General features: G+C 36.2%; 1 protein-coding gene across 3 annotated transcripts in view; it reads right to left on the bottom strand.

The window, feature by feature from the left end:
* Positions 1-15,049, bottom strand: part of FBXL17 (F-box and leucine rich repeat protein 17) — a 602,098-nt gene that overhangs the window by 272,895 nt on the left and 314,154 nt on the right. Inside the window, exon 7 of one of the 3 annotated variants that reach the window (XM_057492799.1) lies at positions 7,098-7,480. The exons of 1 other annotated variant lie outside the window; for it this stretch is intronic. In XM_057492799.1, the coding sequence (XP_057348782.1) occupies positions 7,447-7,480 (34 nt within the window). In that variant the 3' untranslated portion in view covers positions 7,098-7,446. Of the gene's footprint in view, positions 1-7,097; positions 7,481-8,171; positions 13,673-15,049 lie in introns of those variants that run through there. One more of the 3 variants, XM_057492802.1, reaches the window with a different exon arrangement.

Below are 15,049 nucleotides of genomic sequence, written 5' to 3'. Positions count from 1 at the left end.
TCAGTCAAGGGAAATATAACAAGTACAGAGTACACCTAACATATAAAGAGTGGAGGAAGAAGAAAAAGAAGTGAGAGAAATAAATAATCATCAGACTGTGTTTATAACAGCATAATAAGTGAGTTAAGTTAGACAGTTACATAGTAAAGAAGATACCCTCAAACCTTTGGTAACCTCGAATTCAAAGCCTGCAATCGCAGTAAGTACATACCTATCGATAATCACCCTAAATGTAAATGGACAGAATGCACCAATCAAAAGACACAGAGTTATACAATCGATAAAAAAGCAAGACCCATCTATATGCTGGTTACAAGAGACTACTACAAACCCAAAGACACACACAGACTAAAAGTGAAGGGATGGAAAAAGATATTTCATGCAACTAATAGGGAGGAAAAGAGCAGATATTGCAGTACTTGTATCAGACAAAATGGACTTCAAAACAAAGAAAGCAACAAGAGACAAAGAAGGACACTACATAATGATAAAGGGGACAGTCCAACAAGAAGATATAAGCATTATAAATATCTGTGCACCCAACACAGAAGCACCTACATATGTGAAACAAATACTAACAGAATTAAAGGAGGAAATAAAATGCAATGCATTCATTTCAGGAGACTTCAACACACCACTCACTCCAAAGGACAGATCAACCAGTCAGAAAATAAGGACACAGAGGCACTGACCAACACATTAGAACAGATGGACCTAACAGATATCTATAGAACATTCCACCCAAAATTCCAGCAGGATATACATTCTTCTCAAGTGCACATGGAACATTTTCCAGAATAGACCACATACAAGGCCATAAAAAGAGCCTCAGTAAATTAAAAAAGATTGAAATTCTACCAACCAACTTCTCAGATCACAAAGGTATGAAACTAGAAGTAAATTGTACAAATATAACAAAAAGTCTCACAAACATGGAGTGTTTGAAACTAGAAGTAAATTGTACAAATATAACAAAAAGTCTCACAAACATGGAGGCTTAACAACATGATCCTAAATAATCAATGGATCAATGACCAAATTAAAACAGAGATCAAGCAATATATGGAGACAAATGAAAACAACAGCACAAAGCCCCAACTTCTGTGGGATGTAGCAAAGGCAGTTCTAAGAGGGAAGTATACCACAATACAGGCCTATTTAAAGAAGGAAGAACAATCTCAAATGAATAGTCTAAAGTCAGAGTTATTGAAACTGGAAGAAGAACAAATGAGGCCCAAAGTCAGCAGAAGGAGGGACATAATAAAGATCACAGCAGAAATAAATACAATTGAGAAGAATGAAACAATAGAAACAATTAAAGAAACCAAGAGCTGGTTCTTTAAAAAAATTAACAAAATAGATAAACCCGTAGCCACTTATTAAGAATAAAAGAGAATCTATACACATAAACAAAATCAGAAATGAGAAAGGAAAAATCACTACGGATAACACAGAAATACAAAGAATTATTAGAGAATGCTATGAAAAACTATATGCTAACAAACTGGATAACCTAGAAGAAATGGACAGTTTAGAAAATACAGCCTTCCAAGACTGACCGAGGAAGAAACAGAAAATCTAAACAGACCAATTACCAGCAATGAAATCGACTCGGTAATGGATTCACCACTGGATTTTATCAGACATTTAAAGAAGACATAATACCCATTCTTCTAAAAGTTTTGCAAAAAACAGGAGAGGAGGGAATACTTCCAAACTCATTCTATGAAGCCAGCATCACTCGAATACCAAAACCAGGTTAAGACACCACAAAAAAAGAAAATTACAGACCAATATCCCTGATGAACATAGACGCAAAAATACTCAACAAAATATTAGCAAACAGAATTCAAAAATACATCAAGAGGATCATACACCATGATCAAGTGGGATTCATCTCAGGGATGCAAGGATGGTACAACAATCGAAAATCCATCAACATCATCCACCACATCAACAAAAAGAAGGACAAAACAACATGATCATCTCCATAGGTGCTGAAAAAGCATTTGACAAAATTCAACATCCATGCATGATAAAAACTCTCAACAAAATGGGTATAGAGGGCAAGTACCTCAACATAATAAAGGCTATATATGACAAACCCACAGCCAACATCATAGTTAACAGCAAGACACTAAAAGCTTTTCCTCTAAGATCAGGAACAAGATAAGGATGCCCACTCTCCCCGCTTTTATTCAACACAGTACTGGAGGGCCTAGTATGGCAATCAGACAACACAAAGAAATAAAAGGTATCCAGACTGATAAGGAAGAAATCGAACTATCAATGTTTGCAGATGACATGATATAGTACGTAAAAAACCCTAAAGAATCCACCAAAAAACTACCGTAACTAATATCTGAATTCAGCAAAGTTGCAGGATACAAAATTAATACACAGAAATATGTTTCATTCCTTTACACTAATGATGAACTAGCAGAATGAGAAATCAGGAAAACAATCCCATTCACAATTACATAAAAAAGAATAAAATACCTAGGAATAAACCTAACCAAGGAAGTGGAAGACCTACACCCTGAAAACTACGATACTCTTAAGAGAAATTAAAGAGGACACTAATAAATGGAAATTCATCCCATGCTCTTGGGTAGGAAGACTTAATATTGTCAAAATAGCCATCCTGCCTAAAGCAATCTACAGACTCAATGCAATCCCTATCAAAATACCGACAGCATTCTTCAACAAACTGGAACAAATAGTTCTAAAATTCATATGGAACCAGAGAAGACACCAAATAGCCAAAGCAATCCTGAGAAGGAAGAATGAAGGAGGGGAGATTTCACTTCCCAACTTCAAGCTCTACTACAAAGACACAGGCACTGGCAGAAGAACAGAACACCTAACTGGTGTGAGGTGATACCTCATTGTGGTTTTAATTTGCATTTCTCTGATGATTAGTGATGTGGAGCATCATTTCATGTGCCTGTTGGCCATCTGAATTTCTTCTTTGGAGAAGTGTCAGTTCAGCTCCTCTGCCCATTTTCTCCCTGTTCCCCACAGACTGGTGGAACAGAATAGAGAATCCAGATATTAACCCAAGCATTTATGGTTAATTAATATATGATAAAGGAGCCAAGGATATACAATGGGGAAATGACAGCCTCTACAACAGCTGGTGTTGGCAAAACTGGACAGCTACAGGTAGGAGTATGAAACTGGATTACTGTCTAACCCCATACACAAAAGTAAACTCAAAATGGATCCAAACTTGAATGTATGTCATGAAACCATAAAACTCTTAGAAGAAAACATACGCAAAACACTCTTGAATATAAACATGAGCAACTTCTTCATGAACATATCTCCACAGACAAAGGAAACAAAAGCAAAAATGAACAAGTGGGACTATATCAAACTAAAAAGCTTCTGTACTGCAAAGGGCACCATCAGTAGAACAAAAAGGTATCCTAAAGTATGGGAGAATATATTCATAAATCACATATCTGATAAGGGATTGACATTCAAAATATACAAAGAGCTCACGCATCTCAACAAACATAAAGCAAATAATCCTATTAAAAAATGGGCAGAGGAGCTGAACAGACACTTCTCCAAAGAAGAAATTCAGATGGCCAACAGGCACATGAAATGATGCTCCACATCACTAATCATCAGAGAAATGCAAATTAAAACCACAATGAGATATCACCTCACACCAGTAAGGATGGCCACCATCCAAAAGACAAACAACAACAAATGTTGGTGAGGATGTGGAGAAAGGGGAACCCTCCTACACTGATGATGGGAATGTGAATTAGTTCAACCATTGTGGAAAGCAGTATGGAGGTTCCTCAAAAAAACTCAAAATAGAAATACCATTTGACCCAAGAATTCCACTCTTAGGAATTTACTCTAAAAATGCAGGAGCCCAGTTTGAAAAGGACTTATGCACCCTTATGTTTATTGCAGCACTATTTACAATAGCCAAGAAACGGAAGCAACCTAAGTGTCCATCAGTAGATGAATGGATAAAGAAGATGTGGTACATATACACTCAATGGAATATTATTCAATTATAAGAAGAAAACAAATCCTACCATTTGCAACAACATGGATGGAGCTAGAGGGTATTATGCTTAGTGAAATAAGCCAGGCAGAGAAAGAGAAGCACCACATGATTTCACTCATCTGTGGAGTGTAAGAACAAAGAAAAAACTGAAGGAACGAAAAGAAACAGCAGCAGACTCAGAGAACCCAAGAATGGACTAACAGTTACCAAAGGGAAAGGGACTGGGAAGAATGGGTGGGAAGGGAGGGAGAAGAGGAATAAGGGGCATTACGATTAGCACACATAATCTGGCGGTGGGGGGGGCATGGGGAAGGCAGTATAGTACAGAGAGGTAGTGACTCTATAGCGTCTTACTACACTGATGGACAGTGACTGTAATGGGGTGTGTGGTGGGGACTTGATAATGGGGGGAATCTAGTAACTATGATGTTGCTCATGTAATTGTACATTAATGATATGAAAATTTAAAAAAAAAGAAAATATTGTGTTAAGTGAAAGAAATCAGACACAAAATGGCACATATTTTATTATTTGTTTGACATGAAATGTCCAAAATAGGCAAATCTATAGAGACAGAAAATAGACTGCTGTCTGTCAGGGGCTGGGAAAGGGAGTAATGGGGAGTGACTGCTATTGGTTGCAAGGTTTCTATTTGGGCTGATGAAAATACCCTAAAATTAACTAGTGGTGATGGTTGCACAATTCTGTAAAGATAGTTAACACCACTGAATTGCATACATTAAGATGGTGAATCTAATGGTGTGTGAAATATATCTCAATAAAGCTATTTTAAAGAGGTGAAAAAATTAAAAGAAAGAAAAAATTTTTAAATAGAAAATATTACGAAAATAAATTACATATAATTCCTTTCCTCAAACCTCTAAATTTTAAACATACATGTGAAAAACATGTTATTTGGCATTTTTTGTTAATTAAATGAGATAAAGAAATGAGTGTTTTTAAACTATGATTAGGCATTATTTTATAATTCAGTTTCCTTTGTAGCTTGAAAGCACATCACTGGATTCCTTTGGATACCTCATTTTTTTCATCCCACAACTCTTAAGGATATGAAGAACAAAAAGGAAAATTACAATGATAAAGGCAGAATTCAAACTGACTTTATAAAATACTTCATTTGAATGGACAATGAAGAGAAAGATAAGGCAGAAGATATTTTAAAGGGACAGACAGCACATATATAAAGTAAATACACTTCCTGGAGGCATAAGGACTTTGGCAGGTCCGGATGGGCAATCATTTTCTTTCTTTTCTTTTTTTTTTTCAGTTGTCATTTTTATACAGTAGCAAATGAATACAAAAAAGAAACTGAGAAAGCAGTTCTATTCACAAGAACATCAAAAAGAATAAACACTCACGAATAAGCCAACCAAGAAGGTGAAAGAATTATACACTGAAGACCATAAAACACTGCTGAAAGAAATCAAAGACCTAAACAAAGGAAAGTGACTTGTGTTCTTGCATTGAATGATATAGTATTATTAAATTACAATACTACCCAGAGTTATCTACAGATTCAATGCAATCGCCTTCAAAATCCCAATGGCATTTTTTGCAGAAATGAAGTAAAGCAGCTGAATTTGCTGGCCTCTGTAAATCCCTTCCCGCTCTGTCCCACACATCATATTGGTTAAAATCAGAGGCTCTGCTCTTGGACTCCTTGCATTAAGAGGCTTCCTTTTTTTTTTCTCCTACTCTAAGCCATATTTTTAAGTTGAAGTATCACTGATATACTGTACAATCTTATATTGGTTTCAAGTATACAACACGGTGGTTCAACAGTTACCCGGATTATTAAATCCTCACCACACTAGGGCAGTTACTATCCACCAACACGGAGATGTTACAGAATCATTAGCTATATTCTCCATGCTTTACTACCATCCCTGTGACCAACTTATATTATGATTGAGAATTTTTATGCCCTTTTATCCCCCTGCCCTACCCCCACCCACCCACACCAACCCTTCCCCCATGGTAACTACCAGTTACTTCTCAGTGTCTGTGAGTCTACTGCTATTTTGTTCATTTTGTTTTGCTTTCTTTTTATATTTCACAAATAAGTGAAATCACATGGTATTTGTCTTTCTCGGCCTGGCTTATTTCACTTAGCATAATACCCTCTAGTCCCATTCATGTTGTTGCAAATGGCAGGATATCTTTTTTATGGCTGAATAATATTCCATTGTGTATATGTACTACCCATTTATCCATCCATCTATGGATTGACACTTAGATTGCTTTCATAACTTGGCTATTATAAATAATGTGGTGATAAGCATAGGGGTGCATACATCTTTTTGAATCAGGGATTTTTTTTTTCTTTGGGTAAATTCTTAGGAATGGAATTACTGGGTCATATAATATTTCTATCTTTAGATTTTGAGGAACCTCCATACTGCTTTCCTTAGTGGCTGCACCAATTGATATTCCCACGAACAGCAAAGGAGGGTTTCCTTTTCTTCACATCCTTACCAACACTTGTTATTTCTTGTCTTTTGGATAGTGGCCATTCTAACTGGTATGGGGTGATATATCCTTGTGGTTTTGATTTTCATTTCCCTGATGATTAGCAATGTGGAGCATCTTTTCATGTGCCTGTTTGCCATCTGAATTTCTTCTTTAGAAAAAAGTCTGTGCAGGTTCTCCACCCATTTTTTAATCTGGTTGTTTTTTTGGTTTTGAGTTGTAAGTCGTATAAGTTCTTTATATATTTTGGAGGTAAACTCCTTATTGGATAAATCACTTCCGAATATATTCTCCATACTGTAGGTTGCCTTTTTGCTCTGCTGATGTTGTCCTTTGCTGTATAGAAGCTTTTTAGTTTGATGTAGTCCCATCTGTTCATTTTTTATTTTGTTTGCCTTGCTCAAGGAGACGTGTCTAGAAAAAACATGCTCATGTTAAATATTCAAGAGATTTCTTCCTATGTTTTCTTCTAAGAGATTTTGGTTTCATGTCTTACATTTAGATCTTTAACCCATTTTGAGTTTCCTTTTTTGTATGGAGTTAGCAGTAATACAGTTTCATTCTCTTACAAGTAGCTGTCCAGTTTTCCCAACACCAGTTATTGAAGAGGCTCTCTTTTCCCATTCATGGCTCCTTAATTATATATTAATTGACCATATATGTGTGGATGTATATCATGCTCTCTATTCTGTTCCTTTGATCTGTGGGTCTGTTCTTGTGCTGGTACCATACTGTTTTGATTACTGTAGCTTTGTAGTATAGCTTGAAGTCAGGGAGTGTAATCTTCCCCTAGCTTTGTTGTTCTTCTTCAGGATTGCTTTGGCTATTTGGGGTCTTTGTGCTTCCATAGAATTTTAGGATTTGCTCAGGCAACCATTTTCTTAGGGTTGACTCTTGTAAGCCCTTCCTGGTCTCCGATCTGCTCATCTCTGATTCACAGATCCTTCTAATGGGTATCTGCCAAAAAATATTCTCTTTTATTCTGTTTTTATTGAAATTGAATTAATTATATCCAAGACAACATTTTTTTCAAGTCTATATTACTCATAGGTTTTCTAAACTCGAGAATCTGTACTATAAAATGTAAATATCATTCTCCATTTTCATTTGATTCAACACATGTGTTATTTCTCATCATACATATGGTGTACAGGTAAGAACAGAATGGTGGAGCCAGACTTCCTGGGTTCTCATCCTAGCTTTGCTACTCATTAGCTATAATTCTACAGACCCAAGGTAAGTCACTTGACTTCTCTGGGATCAGGTTTGTCATCTTAAAATAGGAAAATAACTTCCTAGCAGGCTTATGTGAGGATTAAATGAGTTAATATATGTAAAGCACTTTGATTAGTGTCATATACATAATACAACGTAAGCACAGCCTAAGAACTAATTCCTTAATAATGACAACAGGAAAAATCTGCAGTCCTTACTTTATTTGCAGTCCTTACCCTTGCACCAGGGTCAGCTTTAACCCAACCAGGCATCCAGGCTGACAGATCACAGTGCCAGGAGCTAGACTGCTGCCTCTGTTTCCTATCTCACTCATTCCACTGAAACCATCCTTTGCCCTATGGGTACATATTAGAGAGAAGAAGGGGTGTTGGGTCCATCACTAGAGAGAGATAATAATACACAACAAAGATAATTTATATATAAATGAATTATTTTAATTTTCCAGGTTCCTTTTTTACTATCAACTTATTGCTTCTGTTTTCTATTTCGTTGCCAGTTTATAAGAGTCCTAAGTATTCCTTACATGTGGTTGTCAGTCACTCATTGCTGTACTACTTAGGAAAGGTCACATGGAATAGAAGGGAGGAAACAATCTTAGGAAACTGACCTAGAATCTTGAGTGTGTTTCAAAACAAATACAATAAAAATTTCTGTAGTCCTTAAATTAATAAAATACTAATATAAGTATTCATTATATTCATAATGCAGATATCCAGAATATTGCCTCCTTGCTTAAACACAGAATGGTTTTATTGTTCTGAATCAGAGGAAATGGAAAGAACAATGGACTAGAAAAAGAGTTTAACTTTTTTTTTTTTCAGAGCTCATCCAGGTTCTGAAACAGAAGAAGCTTTGGGAAAGTATTTAATACCATGGAAATTCCATTCCTTAGCTGCAGTGTGGAGCAGCAATATAGGGTTTGTGTGTATACCAAGAGAGTCCATCATCAAGAGAAGTCATTCTCAACTCTTCTTTTCAGTTCCCACATACAACCTAGCAACAAATGCTGTTAGCTCTCATCTTAAAATATATACTAAATCTGACCACATCCCACAATCTCCACTCCTATCATCCAGGTTCACACCAGCACCACCTTACTTAAACTATTATAATACCACCAACCTAATTTCTTTGCTTCCAACCTTTTCCTAGTCTATTCACTACCCATCAGCCAGCATGATTCTTTTAATCCATAAATGAGATCATGCTATTCTCTCACTCAAAACCTTCCAACAACTTTTCGTCACATCTAAAAATCTAGACCCTTCACATGGCCTCTGAGCTCAACATAATCTGCCTCCTGGCTACATTCCAACCTCATATTCTACTCCTCCTTCCTTCACTGACTTTGCTGTGGCCAGAATGCCCTCCTTTCTATTTCTCAAACACACCAGTGTGATCCTGCTTCAAAGACTGACTTGCTGTTTCCTCACTGATTCACATGGCTCAGTCCTTGACTTCACTTAAGTCTGTGCTCCAGTGCCAGCTCCTCGGTGAAGCACATCCTCACCATCCTATGGAAAGCTGCAAACAAACCCCGCAGGTGCAAACCCTATTCCCTACATACTCTTTAGCTGTTATACTTCTCTTACCACTATATGATGTAAAGAATATTTTTACTTGTTCTTTATCCATCCCTCCTACTGGAATGTAACTCCATGAAGGCAGGTCTGTCTGTTTTGTTCACTGCTGCATTTCTAGTGCCAAAAATAGGAAGTTCAGCAAGTATTTGTTGAATAAATGAATAAACAATCAGATGAGTCTCAGTGAAAATGCTTAGAAAACAATGAAACATTATGAGCTCTTCAGAAACAGGATTCATCTTTGTACCCTTAGGGCTGAGTACCTAGTAAATTTGAAGGATTATTAAGTGAATTCATAAATGAATGAAGTTGTAGTGTTTAAGGATAATCAGGTTAGGGTAGATCTACATATTAGAATTAAAATGTGAGTAGCTATTATTAAAGATTTTTACAAGATCCTTTTGCTTTCCTGTTGTAAAAAATAATTTATCTTCTCCACTTTTTCAGTACTAAGCAGAACACTCCTTAGAACACTCCTGGATTTAGGTTCTTACTGAAAACAAAATAAATTGGGGGGAAGCACCCCCATGAGATCTGGTGAGCAAAATGATTCACACCCTCAAAGACCCAACTGGGAAAGTAAAAAGGGAGAACAGACAGGGAAAACACTGGAATTTGCAAAAGGAAGGACAAAGGACGATGAAGAGAATGGACTAGTGGTGGCCAGGGCTCCATTCCCAGGATTCCCAAACACACAGTCCTATGATCTTTAGTTATTTTCTTGCATATACTTTATATAAACAATATATATCAATACAAGACCCATACATGATTAATATGTTTTATGATATTTTTTTATAGTAATGCTACATTTTATCTAGTTCTTTGCACAAGTCAATTGCATTAGGCCCATACAAGTGGCAGGGGGAGGTGACACATCAATTTTGTTAAAATCAGAGTAAGAATTCCATTTCTTTATAATGAAGATTTTCTTTTAAAAGTCTGTCATATGACAGAGTCGAATGCCTTTATTCACATCTAGCTTGTCATCAAGAAAGCAATTAACATGATCATGTATAGACCGACAAAACTCCTGGATGTCCCACACCTGGGCCAGCCCAGCAAAGCTCCCACTGCTGTCAGGTCTCTTCACTCACCCAGTCACTTTAATACAGCTAGGACAAAAACCTGTGGATCAAGAACACCTGAGCAGAGCCTGAAGCATAATCCTAAATTAATCTCCTATATGATCCTCTCTTCAAGTTTAATTTGAAATTAATTCTTCAGTAATGCAAGCTATTTACTTATATTAAATATTGAAATGGACTACAATATATATTTCCAAATATAGACTTTCTAATATTGCTTAACTGGATATTAACAGAAATAATTATAGTGTATTATAGCTATGTCATTCAAAAAATAAATGAATGAATGAATACATGTATCAAACAAAAATGCCACTTGACCATGAGAATTAGATTTTAGTTAAAGACCCTTTTCAAGTTTGTAAATAAAGTTTACTGTTTGAAAATTGTTTCCTATTCAGAGCCCTAATTTCCACACAGAGAAAAAGAAGGCTTGAAATGATTTCAATTTTTAAATGCTGAGTAATGTAGAATTTTTTCAAAATAGTCTTTATTATACTATTTAAGAATTTGTTATTTTTTATTAGAAGGATCACTTTTCAATCCTGCTGCACTTTGCTTTCTTTTTCATACATTGGCATGCTTTAAAAAAAGGAAAAATGCAGATTTGTATCCAGAAAATATCACACTACCATTTGCTGTACCATAATTTTTTAAAGGAGGAATAGCCCCACACGTTTTAATTAGGATGACATTTTATGTGTTTCTTTTATTCTAATTAGTGGTTCAAATAAAATGCCCTAATAGTTATTAAACCTGGGATCTAAGCCTCCTTCTCTTTCTGGCCAATATGCTGAAGAGTCCATACTCACCAGCCTCCAGTCTCTTTCACTAGGACAATGACAATGGGAAATCTTCAACAAGTGCTGGCCTGACCCCTTTTCTTTTTCTATATCCAGCTGAGCAACAAAAACTGCTTGAAATTCAGCAATCACATTTCTCACTGTTCCAGAATGACCTATTTTGCACTAGAATGAACCAGTGAATTCATACATATAAATAACTATCTGCAGACACTGATTTTTAAAATATGAACAGGAAAAGCAAAAATTGGGGGGGGCACAAAATGAGGGTTTGATTGAATTGGTACTTTTCAACTGTTTGATATGACAACTGAAAACAAAGCAGGTCTACAAAACTTAGTTATCAATGCTACATTTGAAGTCTTTAAAATTGCCAATACATAACAGCCATGATAGTGTAAGTTAAAGTTAGACTTTTTCTTAAAACATATGATATTCTTACTGTATATTTATTGAATTATCTTTTCTAGAGATCTAAGAAAAAAACAAGTTAACATATTTCTGAGAATATGCCCATAAATTAGATGTGGTATCTTTCATCCACATGTATTTATTGAATGCTATTGTGTACAAGATCGACTACATCCTGCAAGCACAAAGTGTTTTAAGACCTTCTGATTCTCTCAGTAAGAGTCTTCCCCATTCTTATAACCTCACAGTCAATGATTAAAATTGTACATGCCAGTTTTTTCCACTATAGGATCATGGTTTATTCATTTCTGTATTTCCAGTGACTAACAAAATTCTATTACATAATGAAATCTCAATGAATATCTGCCAAATAGATTGATTACTCCCAGCTCTTGAATAGCTTACAGAAGTTTAGGCAGTATTTATAAAGAACCTACTACATGGCTCTTGCTAGAGTTCTGTGTCATAAACTTAAGTCCCTATATCATATCTTGAACTTCCAAAAGATTCTAACCTCAAGCTCTGATTACGAAACACAAAGATTCTTAAATTAAATCCAGGTTAAAGATTTTAAATGTTATAATAAAGTTTCAATGGACTTTGGGACTTCTGCTTCCAGCCACAATGAGAAGAACCAGATTTACCCTCTGAACTCAGAAAAATCACTAAGCTAGCCAACATATATAAAAAAACTGGTATTCAGGGAATGTACAGCAGACAATGCAGGACAGTGATCTCTGAGAGAGGGGAAAGAAACAAGTGAGCCTTACATTACATAAAAAACACTCCCTGCCTAAAGAGCTTCCAGAGCTGTGTGGGAAAGGAGATCCCAAACAGAGCCCAATGGGATTGCTCGACTCAGGAGACAGACTTTAAAGTGCTAGAACACCAATGGGGCTAGGTCTGTGAGGCAGAGTATCAGAAGGAAGGGAGATGCGGGGGAAGAGCAAGTGGGTGACTCTGGAGATACGCACAGGAGTCCAGGCATATGTTTGGCTGAATAATGGTCTGGTTGTGCATAAAAGGAAATTACTGAGGCTAGATAAAAAATCATCATTAAGGAGTAAGTGGAACAGTATCTAGAGCTCACAGAGGCCTGGAAATACTTGAGGTTTCCATGAGCCAGGGTAGAATGACTTCCTAATACACAAGGGGTCAAGTCAAGGTCTCAGAAGGACCATGCCTCACTAGCATGGCCAAATTAGCCCTTATTTAAAAGCTGTTCTGTACTCACTGAACAAAACTTAAATGCAAGCCACAGATGTTCAAACTGCCCAAGTAATTTAACTGTATCCCAAACAAAGCTCAGAAATATTTAAGAGAATGCAAAAGAAAATTAGCTGTCAACAACCCAAATTCATGATGTTCAGTCCAATCAAAATTACTAGGTGAGAAAAATCAATCAGTAGAAATAGATACAGAAATGGCATAGATGATAGAATTAATAAACAAGATTAGGTCATTTAATCAGGTATTATAAACATACTGCTGCTCAAGAAGGAGAAGGAAAGCATGAGCTTGATCAGGAGAGAACTAGAAAATGTAGAAAGATCCAAATTAAACTTCTAGAGATGAAATGGTATGTTGATATGCTTCAAGGTAAAGTAGTCCACATTTAACAGTATTATGTTCTCATACATCTTAAACTTCTTTTCTGATTTCCTCTGATACTTAAAGTCTAAAATAGGGATGAAGTAGGGATAGATAATTATATCACTCCTCATTAGTTGTGAACTTTTCTTAATCTGCCATTCAAAGTCTATACCCATTTACAGAAAGAAAGTCACTCTAAAATTACAGAGCATACAGTGATCCAGTTGAATGTAATCTAGGCTATGTTAATACTTCATCCTATCTTTTTCATATTTTCACTCTTATCTAGACCTCTGTGCTTCCAGATTGGTCAGTGCTGTGGAGAAGGCATGGGCAGAACGTCAGGGGACATGAGCTCCCATCTGGCCTCTGCCTCTGTCGGAAGGCCTCACAGGCATGTGGGCTCATGTGGCTGGATCCCAGTCTCTGTATCTTCTAAAATAAGGAGAAAACAATCTTTAATAAGTCAGATGGATAAAGACCATATGATTTTACCTACACATGGAATCTAAAAAAAAAACAAAACAAAACAGAAATAGACTCATAAATACAGAGAACACACTAGTGTTGCCATAGGAAAGGGGGGTGAAGGATAGGCAAAATAGGTGAAGGGGATAAAGAAGTACAAACTTCTGATTCTATAACAAAAAAAGTCATAGGAGTGAAAAGTACAGCATTTGGAATATAGTCAAGAATAATAATAAAAAACAGATGACAACCACATTATTCAGGGTGAACATTTTGTTATGTATGTAACTGTCAAATCACTATGTTGTGATTCTGTAACTAAAATGTCACCTACTTCAATTTTAAAAATCTTTAATTTTAAGATTAAGATCTTAATCCCAATCTGCAATTTTTAAAGATTTTTTAGCCACTGGGCCCTTCAAACCCATTAAGTAAATAGATACATGCTATGCTACTACTGGAGAGGCTGTGTATGTGTAGATTGGAGGGGGACATAGGAGAAAGAGCGAAACAAACCCCCTTTCACATATTTCATCCCTTCTGGTCCTGGGTATATAGTTTAAAATGTACTAGATTATCTCTACCAGCCACCTCCAATGTCAGGTTTATTTATTCATTCATTTATAAATGTTTATCAAGTATCTGCTATAAGTCAGTTATTGGGTGAGGTGCTGGGGACGTAATGGTGTATATGACAGCATGTCTATCCTCTGGAAAGTTGTAGATGAACAAGAAGTTCTCCAAGGAAAGATAGGGAGGGGTCAGAGGGGACCACATATAGCATATAGATAAGCTATAATCACTGTGATAGCGAGGGAAGTATTACTGCATTGCCCTAATCCAGGTCCTAAATACAGGCCAGTTTACTGCTGACAGTCAGAAGTTTAGCAAAGCGTATTTGTTAATAGTCCTAGTAGTTTTAAAATGACTAAAGTTGGTATCTGAAATATATAACAGTCAATAACTACTGCAGGAAATATGAAATTGTGTTGGGAAAATTTTATATTCTTAGGTTTTGCTTTCAATATATCAAGGATGGGAGAAAATATGAAAGGGGGGGTGATATATGTGAATTAGTCTAGTGAAGTAAATACTTTATGAGCAAATGGGAAGAAAAAAGTACTTCTGAAATGTCTTTCTCAGAGGCAGGAAAACTACTGATGGACTCTCACAACAGACACCAAGACACCATCAAAAACTGATGAGGCTCCGAGAAATATCCCCTTAAAAGTAAACACTCCTCACATTAAAATGATCCAGTTCTATGGAACCTGGAAAGTCCCCAGAATCTCTCTGCACAGTATGTCCTTCTGCCTTGAAATATCCCTGAACACTATACCTGAA

Source organism: Manis pentadactyla, chromosome 2 (genome assembly GCF_030020395.1).
Source record: "Manis pentadactyla isolate mManPen7 chromosome 2, mManPen7.hap1, whole genome shotgun sequence".
In the NCBI taxonomy this organism is placed as follows: Eukaryota; Metazoa; Chordata; class Mammalia; order Pholidota; family Manidae; genus Manis; species Manis pentadactyla.
Note: the sequence above shows the minus strand (reverse complement) of the source record. Positions and strands in the feature narration are given on the sequence as shown.